This window comes from Erpetoichthys calabaricus, chromosome 16 (assembly GCF_900747795.2).
Source record: "Erpetoichthys calabaricus chromosome 16, fErpCal1.3, whole genome shotgun sequence".
NCBI classification, from domain to species: Eukaryota; Metazoa; Chordata; class Cladistia; order Polypteriformes; family Polypteridae; genus Erpetoichthys; species Erpetoichthys calabaricus.
In genome coordinates, this window is record NC_041409.2 from 394562 (window position 1) to 410688 (window position 16127).

The 16127-nt window shown below is 39.5% G+C and overlaps 1 protein-coding gene across 2 annotated transcripts in view; it reads left to right on the forward strand.

The window, feature by feature from the left end:
- The window catches only part of LOC114663826 (carboxy-terminal kinesin 2-like), a 31558-nt gene extending 17388 nt beyond the window's left edge, over positions 1-14170 (forward strand). For both annotated transcript variants that reach the window (XM_051919716.1, XM_051919717.1), the window contains 8 exons: positions 152-271; positions 371-658; positions 826-984; positions 1076-1208; positions 7765-7901; positions 8029-8102; positions 12949-13024; positions 14083-14170. In XM_051919716.1, the coding sequence (XP_051775676.1) occupies positions 152-271; positions 371-658; positions 826-984; positions 1076-1208; positions 7765-7901; positions 8029-8102; positions 12949-13024; positions 14083-14127 (1032 nt within the window). In that variant the 3' untranslated portion in view covers positions 14128-14170. The remainder of the gene's footprint in view (positions 1-151; positions 272-370; positions 659-825; positions 985-1075; positions 1209-7764; positions 7902-8028; positions 8103-12948; positions 13025-14082) is intronic.
- Positions 14171-16127: the final 1957 nt, after the last annotated feature.

The following is a 16127-nucleotide window of genomic DNA, read 5'->3' on the forward strand; positions in this document are numbered from 1 at the left end:
GTGAAAAATGTCTAAACTGAAGATTGAAACAATGTGTCTAACTTCCTGATTCACCACAAAGCCAACTGAACAAGAGTGTGAAATTCCCTTTAAATTCTTCTGAAGTATTTATAGTGAAAGCCTGAATTTTATTTTTTTACTTCTTCCATAGGGGAACATAAGAGTATTTTGCAGAGTGCGTCCTCTTCTGCCCAGTGACCACGCTGAGAACCTAGAACATGTTCAGTTCCCAAATGATGAGAAGTCAATCTTGCTTGCAAGGACTGAAGAGGTATAGTAGTGACTACCCTAACATCCCACCTCTCCCCAGCACTGCATCTCCTCCACTGAAGTTCTTAATTTCATTGTTCTGTTTTCATCTTTTTAATAGTCTCACAGTGGCAGAGAGAGCAAAGACCAGCGAAAATACAAGTTTAACTTTGACCGAGTTTTTCCACCCCGCTCGTCGCAACAAGAAGTCTTTCAAGAGATTTCTCTTCTTGTACAGTCGGCACTTGATGGATACAATGTTTGTATCTTCACCTATGGCCAGACTGGAAGTGGAAAGACTTACACCATGGAAGGTCCAGATCCACTTGATGACACCATGGGGATAATACCCCGTGCAGTACATCAGGTCTTTAATTCAGCTGTGGAGCTTAAAGACCAAGGATGGAAGGTAAGACCAGCACTAAAACAGAGTCAAGATTGTGGCCTCAAAGTGACCGTTCTAAGGTCATGTGTGGGATGAGGAAATTCACATTGAATTTGGATTTATAATCAACATTGTGCTTGTAACATTTTAAATCTCTATTAATAAAGCCCTTCATACATTCTTTCCCACAGTACACCTTTACTGCAAGCTTCCTCGAAATTTATAACGAGACAATCCGGGACCTGCTTGTTGACAAAACGATTAAAAAAGAACATAAAATCAAGAGACCTACTTCTAACGCTGTACATGTTACTAACCGTAAATATGTAAATGTGGAGACCGTAGAAGAGGTAAATAAAACTGGAGGAAATTGTCAAACCGTATATAATAAATATATACTAAAGTAGTTGTATTTTATGACTGAAATTCCTTTTATCTTAGGTGTTGTCTCTAATCAAAATTGCAAAGCAGAATCGTGCTACAGCCTGTACCAGGATGAATGAGTCGTCTTCACGCAGCCATAGTGTGTTCCAGCTGAAGATTGAAGGGCTCAGTAAGAAGGGAAACATCACCTGTAAGTAGCAAAGTGTATGTTGATAATTGCAGGCTGTGAACAAGTTTTAACAAAGTCAGTTTTTTATGCCTTGACGTTAATATTGGAGTTTATTGGTGTATCCACCAAGGCGTACTGTAGCTCTCCAACCCTAGACATATCAATACCCAGCACACTTTTTTTTTTTTTATATATATAAGATAAACAATATTTTCCTAGAAGCACCGTTTCTGAAACACCTTTTCAATGCCAGTTGCAAATACACAATTAATAAATTCTTCCTCCTTCCATCATCCAGTTGAGTGTTTTGCTGTCTTCTGAGACTGACTCAATGATGAGGCAGTGGGCTGTCTTTTAGGCTGGACCCAGGAGGGCTTCCGGTGGGGGGGACATTTCTGGGCCATAAGAAAAGCAGGAAGCTCTTCCCCTTACAGCACCCTAACCCCCATTGGCCCATAAGGACCTAGACAGGACAGCACTTCTGGACTCCATATCCCAAGCACCCCTGCAGGTGTCCTGACTGGGTTGCCATGTGAGGACCACTGCCACTTGGTATATGGGGAATGGAACTGCTGTCTATTCCCGGCTATCGCATAGGCAACCATTAACTTATAACGGCCCAAGTACAAAATTATTTTATTGTCTGGCCTGCCAGTTCATCTAACTTTCTTCTCTGGCCTCCCATCTGGGTAATGAATCCTCTTCCTTTCCTGGTCAGAATTCCCGTTCTTCTATTACGCTTCTTGTTTAATACTTTTAGTTTTTGGGTGTGTTTTTTGAGTTTATTGCAAAGCTCTGCCTAGAAGCAGTGTTGTGTTTTAACTTTTTGCAGATAATAATGAAATAAAATGTTTGACCAACAGATGAGCTCTGAATACTTTAATAGTTTTGAGGAATATCTAGTGAAGATCAAATACTGTTACTATCATGAGCCTCACTCACTTACACTCAGCCAGTTTGTGATTATTAATTTTATGCTGTTGTTTATAGTGTACATCTAAGCATATTTAATTAAGAAAAGTCCACATTTCAAAATGATTGGGCATTTTTCTGTGTGGAAAGAGAAGATCTTCAGTATTAAATGTACAATAAATGTAACACAAGTACAGGTTCTGATTAGCTCTGCTGAATAAAAGTTTTTTCTGAAGAATAGTCGGTTTGATTTGAATTTTGGTACTGCATCTTGAACAGGAAGGTATACAGCTTTAAATTCTGTTTTGGCTTTACAGTTTGTTTTTTTTCCCTGGTATCATTTTACCATATCATAAAAAAAAATTAGCCCTAAGTATGAAGTAAAAGAGTGATGTGATTGTCAAAATTTGAAACTTTTTGTTTTGAGCACTTTTCATGTGCATGTTTGCATGTTCTCCCCGTGTCTGTGTGGGTTTCCTCCCACAGTCTGAAGACATGCAGGTTAGGTGCATTAGCCATCCTAAATTGTCCCCAGTGTGTGTGCCCTGCGGTGGGCTGGCACCCTGCCCGGGATTTGTTCCTGCCTTGCAATCTGTGTTGGCTGGGATTGGCTCCAGCACACCCCCGTGACCCTGTGTTAGGATATAGCGGGTAGGACAATGACTGACCTTTTTTATGTTGGGTGGCTTACTTCAGTAGACCTATAGCTGTACTTCCCAGAGGCTGGCCTCGAAAAGCTTTTAATGATGTAACTATGCAAGCTTAGAAAAATGGTCATTTTTGTTTTGTTTGGCACACTTTGTAATTTCTTTGTATGATCCACGTGGCCAAATATTTTTTTGCAAGATTTGCAGTGTAGCATTTTCACCATTATTGGTTGTCTTCCATCTTGCTTTAATGAATATCCCTTACGTTGATTTTTAGCTTGCTTATTTTTTTCTGTATCTTTTACTACCCTTTTGTTTGGTTCTGACATTTTTTAGAAGGAGAGTTTAACTTAGGTTATCTTGTTGTGATGCATACCAAATGCTTTCTCATTAATTTTAACTGCCTTGCTCCCAAGCCCAGCTTTTATTTCTGCCCCCCCAAAGTGCTGAGTTTCTTTAGGACTTCCCAAGTTTTTTCAGGTTGGTCTACTCTTGCACCTTAAGATTGTCACACATACAGCAGATACACAAACACATAGCGATCCTGTAGACAAAGTCTCGGGTGAAAGCGTAATTGTCACGCTGCAATATTCTACTTCGAACCCCCTCACATTCACATATAAATATTCTATAGGAGTCTCTACTTAAGAGCTTACTATCACCAGTACTGACGGACATACAAGTGTCATCACAACTCTTTTGGTTATGCCACCCACCAACCAAACCATATGCTCTGCTTTTACTGCAGTTGTCTCTTCTTTCAAGGAGCGACCTCTTAGCCTTGATAAACCCTATGGCAGGGGTGCCTAATATGTTGATCGGAAAAGTAGTACAGGTAGATCGCGTTGCATTCAAAAAAAAAATTTTTTAAATGTTAGTCTATCATATATCCTCCCTATGGCATTTGCCACTTGATTGACATACAGGGCAGCCAGTCTGAGATCTCTCTTCTTCTAACACACTGGTCATCACGCACGCATGATCGATCAAATGCGCAAGCTACTGCAAAACTCTGGCTATCTAAGTGATCTAGTTAGCCTTTCAATTTACATCGACTAAAGAAGGGATTTAAAAAAAAAAAAAAAAAATTTGTTGGTTATGGGCTGGATGTGGAATTGGAAGAGGATTTTTTTCTCTCACAATGCCACAATCGAAGTGCATTTATTTGTCTGATCTGTCAATCTATCATTGCTATTCCAAAGAAGGAAAATGTGGAAAGGCACTTTCGAACTGTTCATAAAAACTACGAAACTGACTTTCTTCCGAAAAGCTAAAATTGCCGTTAATCAGACAGCCGTCATTTTTCACTCGGCTGAATTCAAAAGCAAAGGCAGACACAACGAAGGATGGTTCCGGGTGAGTCACTCGATCTTTAAGAAGTCCTTCCAAGATGGAGAGATGATAAAAGAAGCCTTTGTTGAGGAAGATGGCTAGGGAGAAATTCCTGCTGAGATTTCAAGACCCCTGGCTGGAGAAAAAGGAGTTTCTCCTTGTCATTAAACATGCAGAATACAAGCAACTTAACGATCTGGCCAATATGTTGAATGAGCTTAATTTACAGCTGTAAGGAAAAGAGAAAACTATGGTCAATATGATTAGCTCAGTTAATGCTTTCAAACGAAAAATGCAACATCTGTCCTCCAAGCTGCAGCGCCTTGATTTGGGGAACATCCAAAACCTCACATCAGTGCTGGAGATGCAATGGAAGGCGTGTGTGCAACTTGACAACATACGCTACACGGAGCAGACTGAAAATTGTCTGTCAGACTTTGACAGACGGTTTCAAGACACAGCTTTACTTGAGCCAATCTCTACATTTAAGTGCTAGCCATTTAGGGAAGATGTTGAGAGTGATTCACCCGCATCAAAAATTGCAACACTGTTCCACCTAAAACTCCTCTACAGTGGAGGATGAGATTTTGACACTACAGGACGACCTTCAGCTGAAGTATGGGGCTCATGGACAGTTTTGGAACTTACTCACAGAGGAAAAGTACCCAAACATGAGGAAATGTGCGACCTCCTTGACTGCATTATTCGGCTCTACTCATTTATGCGAGTCAGCCTTTTCCCACATGAAGATTATTAAATCGAAATACTGTAGTGACAACACATTTATTGAATTGGTGTGTATTTGTGTATGTATGTATGTGTGTGTGTGACCATAATTAGTTCCAAACCTCTGGTTGTAAACCGATTTGGTCGTGAATCGAAGCAATTTCCCCCATAGGATTACATGTAAATACAATTAATCCGTTCCAGACCATACGAACTGTATGTAAATATATTTTTTAAAGATTTTTTAAGCACAAATAACACTGACACAAAAACCCAGGCTCCCTCCTCAGCTGCACACGCAGGCTCTCTCTCTCTCTCTCTCTCTCTCTCTCTCTCTCTCTCTCTCTCTCTCTCTCTCTCTCTCTCTCTCTCTCTCTCTCTCTCTCTCTCTCTCTCTCTCTCTCTCTCTCTCTCTCTCTCTGACATTGCAGCAGTTCGGCTGTAGCCTTACAATCCGATCGTTGTATAAACGCTTTTATATATATATATATATTTATATATATATTATATATATTATATATATATATATATATATATATATATATATATATATATATATATATATATAAAAAAGTTTTAAGCACAGGGGGGGAAAAAAGGAACATTTGAACAAATCCGAACTTTATTTAAAAGCCAACCAAGACAGTAACGTTGCAGGATTTCAGGCTAATAACATTACAACCCGATCGCATTAAACACGCTTTTTAAATGAGTTTTAAGCACATGGAAAAAAATAAACATTTGAAAAAAAGAGAAAAGTAACATTGCAACACTTCTCACCATTCACTTGCTTAGAAGCCATGGTTAACTGCAAAAGCACACGAAATACTGTAGAGCACAAAGAGTTCACAGGTAAAGCACGCACGTCTGACTGAGAACAATGAACCGGGAGAGGCTGAACACGTGCTTAAATACATTAATCGGCGCGTACGAAGCGGAAGGGAAATGAAATGGAGCACAAAGACTTCACAGCGAAAGCACGCACGCATGTGCAAGTACGCACGTCTGACCGAGAACAAAGCAACAGGTGCGTAAATCATCGACGCGCACAAACCGAAAGGGAAACTGGCTTGTTCGTATACCGAGTGTGTGGTCGTGAACCGAGGCAAAAGTTTGGCGGATGTGTTGGTCGTAAACAGAGTTGTTCGTAAACCGAGGTTCCACTGCATATATATCTTTATATATATTATTTTTATATATATTATATATATAATTTTTTTTTTTTTTATTATTATTATTATTATTATATACAGTGCATCCGGAAAGTATTCACAGCACATCATTTTTTCCACATATTGTTAGGTTACAGCCTTTTTCCAAAATGGATTAAATTTTTTTCCTCAGAATTCTACACACAACACCCCATAATGACATCGTGAAAAAGGTTTACTTGAGATTTTTGCAAATTTATTAAAAATAAAAAAATTGAGAAAGCACATGTACATAAGTGTTCACAGCGTTTGCATTAAGCTCAAAATTAAGCTCGGGTGCATCCTGTTTCCCCTGATCATCCTTGAGATGTTTCTGCAGCTTAATTGGAGTCCACCTGTGGTAAATTCAGTTAATTGGACATGATGTGGAAAGGCACACACCTGTCTATATAAGGTCCCACAGTTGACAGTTCATGTCAGAGCACAAACCAAGCATGAAGTCAAAGGAATTGTCTGTAGACCTCTGAGACAGGATTGTCTCGAGGCACAAATCTGGGGAAGGTTACAGAAAAATTTCTGCTGCTTTGAAGGTCCCAATGAGCACAGTGGCCTCCATCATCCAGAAGTGGAAGAAGTTCAAAACCACCAGGACTCTTCCTAGAGCTGGCCGGCCATCTAAACTGAGCGATCGGGAAGCCACTCCTTAGTAAAAGGCACATGGCAGTCTGCCTGGAGTTTGCCAAAAGGCACCTGAAGGACTCTCAGACCATGAGAGAGAAAATTCTCTGGTCTGATGAGACCAAGATTGAGCTCTTTGGTGTGAATGCCAGGCATCACGTTTGGAGGAAACCAAGCACCACTCATCACCAGGCCAATACCATCCCTACAGTGAAGCATGGTGGTGGCAGCATCATGCTGTGGGGATGTCTTTCAGCGGCAGGGATTGGGAGACTAATCAGGATAAAGGGAAAGATGACTGCAGCAATGTACAGAGACATCCTGGATGAAAACCTGCTCCAGAGCGCTCTTGACCTCGGACTGGGGCGACGATTCATCTTTCAGCAAGACAACGACCCTAAGCACACAGCCAAGATATCAAAGGAGTGGCTTCAGGACAACTCTGTGAATGTCCTTGAGTGGCCCAGCCAGAGCCCAGACTTGAATCCGATTGAACATCTCTGGAGAGATCTTAAAATGGCTGTGCACCGACGCTTCCCATCCAACCTAATGGAGCTTGAGAGGTGCTGCAAAGAGGAATGGGCGAAACTGGCCAAGGATAGGTGTGCCAAGCTTGTGGCATCATATTCAAAAATACTTGAGGCTGTAATTGCTGCCAAAGGTGCATTGACAAAGTATTGAGCAAAGGCTGTGAATACTTATGTACATGGGATTTCTCAGTTTTTTTTTTATTTTTAATAAATTTGCAAAAACCTCAAACTTTTTTCACATTGTCATTATGGAGTGTTGTGTGCAGAATTCTGAGGAAAAAAATTAATCCATTTTGGAATAAGGCTGCAACATAATGTGGAAAAGTGATGCGCTGTGAATACTTTCCGGATGATATATAGATGTGTGTGTGTGTGTGTGTGTGTGTGTGTTTGTGTGTGTGTATAGTATTTTTAATGTAGGTAGATCATTTCGACCTGGTCATTTTAAAAGTAGCACGCAAGCCGAAAACAGTGTGGGCACCCCTGCTCTGTGGGCAAGTAATGTGGCTACTATTTGGCAAAAGACTAAATTACTGGCTATTGTCTGTCAGTCACTACAGTTTGTACCCTTTAAATTTACATGCAACTTATATTTTAACAGCTACGTTGAGCTTAATTGACCTTGCCGGCAGTGAGAGGATTAATAAATCGGAGTCACGAGACCGGTTAAAAGAAAAACACGCCATTAACTCCAGTCTTTCCAACCTGGGGTGTGTCTTCATTGCTTTGGCAAACAAGGTAATTCATTGTTTATTCTTTATGTAGTTCCACTTTTCTCAATTTGGACCATTTCCTTTGAGCTAATTTTCTCTTTTCTCTCACTTGAAGGTGCAGGTCTTAATTCATGTGTTTTTGTTTTTTTAAGGATACTTTTGTGCCTTACAGGAACTCTAAACTAACTTACTTACTGCAGAACTGCTTAGGGGGAAACAGTAAAACGTAAGTATTTTGTAATGCTAACACTGGGTAAGAATCTGAACATAGAACCTTAAGAGTTTTAAGCTCTCTCTCTTGAAGGCGAATAAATGGTAGTTTATTACTCCTTGAACCTGCAAAACAAATGAAGTGTTTATGTTATTTATTTGCTTACATTTTTTTATATAGCCTTTTATGGAAATCAAAGCAGATTTTTTTTTTTTTTTTTGTTAAACCCATATATAAATTCAGTCAGTTTTTGTCTTTTCTAGACCGGCTGAACAAATACAATATGTGTATACTTTTAATTCAGGGTTATCCAATTACAAATTTAAGTTGGGCCAGATTTTCACACCAAGAAATTTAGCTGGGCCAGACATTTTCAGCCACTGGTAACCAGCAAGTAATGTTACATTTCTTTGTGTTGATTTAAAATTTGTCAAGTAATGTTCATTCATTTTTACCCTTTTCAATTTGGTCATATCTGGGACAGGCACATCAAAAACAACAAAACGACTATAACTGAACAGAATCGGAGGTAGTAGCAATACTTTCTTTTTTTTTTTTTTTTTTTTCCCCTTCTACTGTCATCCACCTTAGTATGCCTGTGCGAAATCAGAAGGGACGGCTGAATTCCACAGGGCACAGATGTAATCATAACAGGGGACATGCATGATGAACAGAGGAATTTCAAATATCTCGCACCCAGTGCGGGATATAAAGCAGCTTTTAAGCAGCTCATGGATATGCAAGGGGAGCCCATTCCAACACATATATTCACACAGGGGTCCTGGGGTCCAACTGTGGCTGTAGGTTTTTGTCAACACCTGATAACACTAATCTCATTTACTGTAATTAGCTGGTATTATTTTTCTTTTATTCTACATTCAGAAAAACACGGCCGCATGATTTTTACAAGACATTTAGAAACATTTCTGCTTTTGCTATAGATTTAAATGCTTGACTCCCTTTTGTTGATTTCTTTCTATTTGGCCCATTTTCTGTGGTGGTTTGCTCCCTTCATTGTATCTTAATAATGACAATTAAAAATGGGCAGCGCAGACATCCAGAGAAACGACACTGAATAATCAAAGGCTGCAACTACTTTAGCGTCAGCACTACTAATTAGAAAAATAATGGATTAGTTAAACAATTAGAATGCCTAGAAAAGTAGAATGAAAATCAAGATGAAAATATTGTTAAAAAGAAGAAAATGCATTATTCCAATAGAACTGCTTAGTACATTTTCATTTTTTTTTTTTAACTAAACTTAGTTTTCTAATTTCTATACTGTTTCCAAAACACCGCACTTGGGAAATAACACATCACTTCATTAGCCTAGGAGTCCAATTAAAAACAGAAGCTGTTTGCAACAAAAACCTGCCGCCACAGTGTGCCTCCAGGGCCGAGTTTGGGAAGCAGTGTGTTAACAGCACAATAAAAAAAAAAAATAAAGGTCTTTTGCATCTGATACAATATAATATTTCAAAGTTTAAATAATTCGCTACTGGCGAATGAAGTAGAAATGATAATCACCAAACCTGTTTTCAGTCGAATGTCCGATCATTTTTAGTTGCAGTCTGGAGCCCTGATGGGACCATAGGCTGGGCCACTCAGAGGTTGCTTCTGGGCTGCATTTTGAATAAGCCTGCTTTAATTATTCAGTATTGCTCTGTCGAACGTGTTCTTGCTGCTTTTAAAGTTAGTTATTTATACCGTTTATCAAGTTAATGTCTAGAATGGGGCTTTTGTGTTTACATTTATAGGAGGAGAGGAAAAAAACAATTATGTCAAATTTTAACCATTTCTATTAAACCTTAAATGTGGGAATGTGTCTTATTTAAGCAGCACAGCTCTACAGTTGCATTGTTTTGTGGGAACATTTGTATACCAAGTTAAATTTAGGGCCACATTTAAAGAGTAATTTTTTAATTTACTGTAACAAAATTGCATTACTTATTAAACAAATATTCTACACCTATTTACTAGTGGCAATAGGAAATTGGATTAATTGAGGGACAACAATGATGCAGAATTCAGAATAAACTTCATGATACAGAACTACAGAAGAAATGACAGCATTAGCACTCTCAATATATGATTTTTTTTTTTTTGTTTTAAATACTGAAACAATAATAATGAAGTGGCTATTTTTTTTTTTTTTTTTTTTTGGTATGTTTTTCCATGCGTTTTTACTTTAAAATTTTACTTGCTCTTTCCCCTAATAGAAAAATAAAGAGCTGTGTGTTAACCTCTCCTCTCATGCACTTTATACTTTCATAATTGCAAACAAATAAATTGACCCCCACCACCACCAATGTACATTATTACTGTATACCAGTAGTAGTAGTAATAATACATTTTATTTAGAAAATGCTTTTTCCATGCTTAGTCAGCAAAGGCCACTTTAATATTGTATTTTTCTATAAAATGGACACTCACAAATGGTGTGGTACCCGCCAGTTCCCTCCCAGGTTGTTTGAGATATTTATACTACTTGATGCTTTTACTTTGAGGTTTGGGGCTGTGCACACGTACAGTATGTAGGTGACCACATTCTATTGTCTGTTTTTTAAACTCTTCTTTTTTTTTTTTTTATATTTATGGTTTTGGATATCAAATTTTCCACCTGATTTGTCTTGTTAGGTTGTGAAAGTACTGTAATTGATTGCTAATTAATATGCTGCAATTCTTTTTCTTAGCTCTGTGCCTATCTTTTTTTTGTTTTGTTTTTTTCTTCTTTTGAAATCTATTGCCTTGTTTCTTGTTGATAAACACACTGACTTCATTCACTCTTCTCGTGAGTCTCCATCTCCATTTGGTAAACAGTAAACCAAGGGCCAAGTAATTGGTTGTTCTCTGCAGGATCAAGCTTGCCGTGTAACATGCTTGTTGAACAATGTTTAGAACGTTTAACACCGGGCTTTGGCCTACTCTCACTCGCACTCTTCTGATCTGATCATTTTTTTCTTTCAGCATAAACAGACACAATTTCTCACTTTTTTTGTTTTTTCTCAATTGTTATGAAACTCTGCAGTGCAATATCCACCCATGACACAACTACCCATGTGGACACTAGGTGGAGCTCTGACTCAGAATTTGGCTATGTGTATGATGTCACGTCTACACTCTTGCCCGAGACCAGAAATTTCTCAGACTTGTCACTTTCTTGGAGACGGCCTGTTGCAGGGCTCCCAAGACTCGACATAGAAAGGAATTAAGTATTTTTTGCATTGCATTGTCATCTTCTGTGGCCATTTTTGATCAAAGTATTTGTTATACTGAAATTTACATTTCTTTAAAATGTAATTTGTGTAACATGATGATGTATGAACGTTTGGGCCAACAAAGTGTATGTATATACGTGTTTGACAGATGTCAGATATGTGTGTACATATATGTGCATGCATAGGTCTGATTGAAATCTCATATTTGGGTGGTTCTCTACCAGGTAAAATACAATTTGTTTTTGTATAGCCCAAAATCACACAAGAAGTGCCGCAATGGGCTTTAACAGGCCCTGCCTCTTGACAGCGCCCCAGTCTTGACTCTCTAAGAAGACGAGGAAAAACTCCCAAAAAAACTCTTGTAGGGAAAAAAAATGGAAGAAACCTTGGGAAAGGCAGTCCAAAGAGAGACCCCTTTCCAGATTGGCTGTGCAATGGGTGTCAAAAAGGGGGACAATACAATACACAGAACAGAACAAATCCTCAATACAGTATAAAAATGTACAAGTATGGAGCAGAATTTAACAGTAGATGATATCCCATAATATGATTTGGATTTGGTAATACTTATAGTTGGCCGGCAGACATCCGCTATGCCCTCTCAGTTGCGAGAAGCAGATCATAGACATGCTATAGAGTGCCTGTCAAATAAGAGTACACTACACATGTGTTGGACTTGACAGAAAGGGAACCAGCCACCATGGCACAAAGTCTCAGATGCTGACATCAGAAGTTTGATTCCCGCAAGGGGAAGAAAAAGTGTGTACACCTGGTAACCCCCCCAATTGGGGTATATTAATAATGTATAAGTATACAGTAAGTGTGTGTGTGTGTATATAAATAAAATACACACACCTTGAGCTCTTGAAATAATTACTCTTGGCTTGGCATACTATTTTTTCTTTTTAAAATTTTGAGTTTTTTAATTCATGATACAAAACACTATTTTGGGGTTAAGATTGATAATTAGTTATATTTCTGTGGTATGAGATAGAAATAGTCAAGCAAATCTCTATTCATGCAGGCTTATCAAAACACATTGGCAGTGCTTAGTAGATGCACAACGGATGTACTGTTTGCCTTGCATGTTGAACTGTTGAGTTTGCCTTTCTCAGTTAAATGTACTTTTAGTTTTGGTTGCTGTTTTTTCTTTTCTTAAGTTAAGCCTTAACTAACACAACCTTTATTCTTAATGCTGAAAAAAGGAAGAGTCTTCTCATCCCTCCTACTTGACTGCTTGTATCCTTAATGTAAGAACGGACCACCAGCAGATGGGCCTTTTGAACACTTGACAGTGAGCTGGGAGTACTCTATGGTTGCAGCTGATAATGAACTAAATAGGAGTTTGCATTTTCTTCATTTTTCTGATTCAGTAATTACAGAGCAGCATTACAAAATAAAGTCTTCCTGTTGTCACTTGTGCTTGTAATGACGGTGCAGTCTTTTTTTAAAAAAAAATGGACGGACCCTGATGAAATTAAAATGTATCGTTAAGCGTTTTTTTAAAGAATGATTTAAATGCAAAACTTCAAACCATCAATGTAATTACCTTTTATATGAGATTAGGTTAATGAGGTGAAAATATATTTTGAAATTTCATTTGTGAAAGATTAAAACTGAACTCCTGATCTTTCATTCCACAGGCTGATGATTGTGAACATTTCACCAAAGAGTGACAGCTTTGGTGAATCTCTCAACTCGCTGAGATTTGCTAGCAAGGTCAGTACAACTATTTTATTGGTTTTAGGTAATGTGGGTAGGTTCACTTATGGTGAAGCTGGAGTGTTTTTATATAATTTAATGATGGTGACCTGGTTAGGGTAGTTTCCTCACACCCTCAAGAGACCATTTTAAACATTCCAACTTCAGTTTTAATGAACTGGAAGTGTAGTAGTTAAGTGCTGGCTATTTCTTTGCCCTCAGTGCTGCTCTAGGACAGGCACTGGCTCCTTGTTGCCCTATGGTTGAGTTAGGAGAAATGGGTGAAGTTTTATGCTTTTCTTTAAAGTTAACCTCTGCATTTCAAACGTGGTTGTCAAATTGTGTACTCAAAAGCTGCTCTTTATCTATTATAGTTTGTGGTTTTTAATTAAGTCTTCTGTAGGTCTACTTTGGCCAGGAATGTTTCTAGATCTGGGGAGGCAGATTGCGGCAGAACCTGAGATTAATCTACAACAACAACAACATTTATTTATATAGCACATTTTCATACAAAAAGTAGCTCAAAGTGCTTTACATAATGAAGAGAAGAAAAAGACAAAATAAGAAATTAAAATAAGACAACATTAGTTAACGTAGAAAGGAGTAAGGTCCGATGGCCAGGGTGGACAGAAAAAACAGAAAAAAAAAAAAAACTCCAGAAGGCCGGAGGGAAAAAAAAAAAAAAAAATCTGTAGGGGTTCCAGGCCACGAGACCACCCAGTCCCCTCTGGGCATTCTACCTAACATAAATGAAATAGTCCTCTTTGTAGTTAGGGTTCTCACGGAGTCACTTGATGCTGATGGTCATACAGACTTCTGGCTTTTAACCCATCCATCATTGTTGGAACATCATGGTGCTTTGGGTAGATGGTGGTAGTCTCTCTCGTGTGGTGCTCTAGTTGTACACTAATTTTGTGATCTGGAAGTACACCTTCTCTAACAAATAAGATGGAGCAGCTGGTTATGGGCCTTGAGCATCTTTCTAGCACTGAGATCTTTGGGATATGCTGTACAGCCTTTACACTGACTCCAGGTCCGATTCTGTTTTAATCTGATTTCTCTCTTTCTCTGTTTAGGTGAATGAATGTGTGATTGGGACAGCAGTTGCCAACAGAACATGACTCCTCAATACTTTTTGTAAATACTAAAATGTCTAAATAAAATGTGATTTTTCTCTTTTAGAACATAATCTCTTTTGTATACATTTTATACGTTAAAAATCAAATAATAAAAACACAACTGCATTTTTTAGTACCTTCAGGTCAGGCTTTATTTGTGCAATGTATGTTATGAAGGTTTTCTTTATAATCCTGTAAAGAAGTGGATTTTTTAATTTTTTTTATTTAATAGATAGATAGATAGATAGATACTTTATTAATCTCAGGGGGAAATTCACATACTCCAGCAGCAAAAAATATTAAATTAAAGAGTAATAAAAAATGCAGGTAAAAAACAGACAATAACTTGAACAATGTTCAACGTTTACCCCCTCTGGTGGAATTGAAGAGTCGCATAGTTTGGGGGAGGAATGATCTTCTCAGTCTGTCAGGGGAGCAGGACAGTGACAGCAGTCTGTCGCTGAAACTGCTCCTCTGTCTGGAGATGATCCTGTTCAGTGGATGTAGTGGATTCTCCATAATTGATAGGAGCCTGCTGAGTGCCCGTTGCTCTGCTACGGATGTCAAACCGTCCAGCTCTATGCCAATAATAGAGCCTGCCTTCCTCACCAGTTTGTCCAGGCGTGAGGCATCCTTCTTAATGCTGCCTCCCCAGCACTCCACTGCGTAGAAGAGGGCACTCGCCACAACCATCTGATAGAACATCTGCAGCATCTTACTGCAGATGTTGAAGGATGCCAGTCTTCTAAGGAAGTACAGGCGGCTCTGTCCTTTCTTGCACAGAGAATCCGTATTGGCAGTCCAGTCCAATTTATCGTCCAGCTGCACTCCCAGGTATTTATAGGTCTGCACCCTCTGCACACAGTCACCTCTGATGATCACGGGGTCCATGAGGGGCCTGGGTCTCCTAAAATCCACCACCAGTTCCTTGGTTTTGCTGGTGTTCAGTTGTAGGTGGTTTAAGTCGCACCATTTAACAAAGTCCTTGATGAGGTTTCTATACTCCTTCTCCTGCCCACTCCTGATGCACCCCACGATAGCAGTGTTGTCAGCAAACTTTTGCACGTGGCAGGACTCCGAGTTGTATTGGAAGTCCGATGTATATAAGCTGAATAGGACCGGAGAAAGTACAGTCCCCTGCGGTGCTCCTGTGTTGCTGACCACAATGTCAGATCTGCAATTCCTGAGACGCACATACTGAGGTCTGTTTGTAAGATAGTCCACGATCCATGCCACCAGGTATGAATCTACTCCCATCTCTGTCAGCTTGTCCCTAAGGAGCAGAGGTTGGATGGTGTTGAAGGCGCTAGAGAAGTCTAGAAACATAATTCTTACAGCACCACTGCCTCTGTCCAAGTGGGAGAGGGATCGATGTAGCATATAGATGATGGCATCTTCCGTTCCCACCTTCTCCTGGTATGCGAACTGCAGAGGGTCGAGGGTGTGTTGGACCTGTGGCCTCAGGTGGTGAAGCAGCAGCCGCTCCATGGTCTTCATCACGTGTGATGTTAGAGCGACAGGCCGGAAGTCATTCAGCTCACCAGGACGTGATACCTTTGGGACTGGGGTGATGCAAGATGTTTTCCAAAGCCTCGGGACTTTCCCCTGTTCCAGGCTCAGGTTGAAGATGCGCTGTAGAGGACCCCCTAGCTCTGATGCACAGACCTTCAGCAGTCGTGGCGATACTCCATCTGGACCTGCTGCTTTGCTGGCACGAAGTTTCCTCAGCTCTCTGCTCACTTGCGCTGCTGTATTTGTGGGTGGGGATGTCTCTCCTATGTTGGTATCAGCAGAAGGATGTGTAGAGAGTGCAGTACTCCGAGGTGAGAGTGGATTAGGGTGGTCAAACCTGTTAAAGAAGATGTTCATTTGGTTTGCTCTTTTCACGTCTCTCTCGATGGTGGTACCCCGCTTCGAGCTGCAGCCAGTGATGATCTTCATCCCATCCCACACTTCCTTCATGCTGTTGTTCTGCAACTTCTGCTCCAGCTTTCTCCTGTACT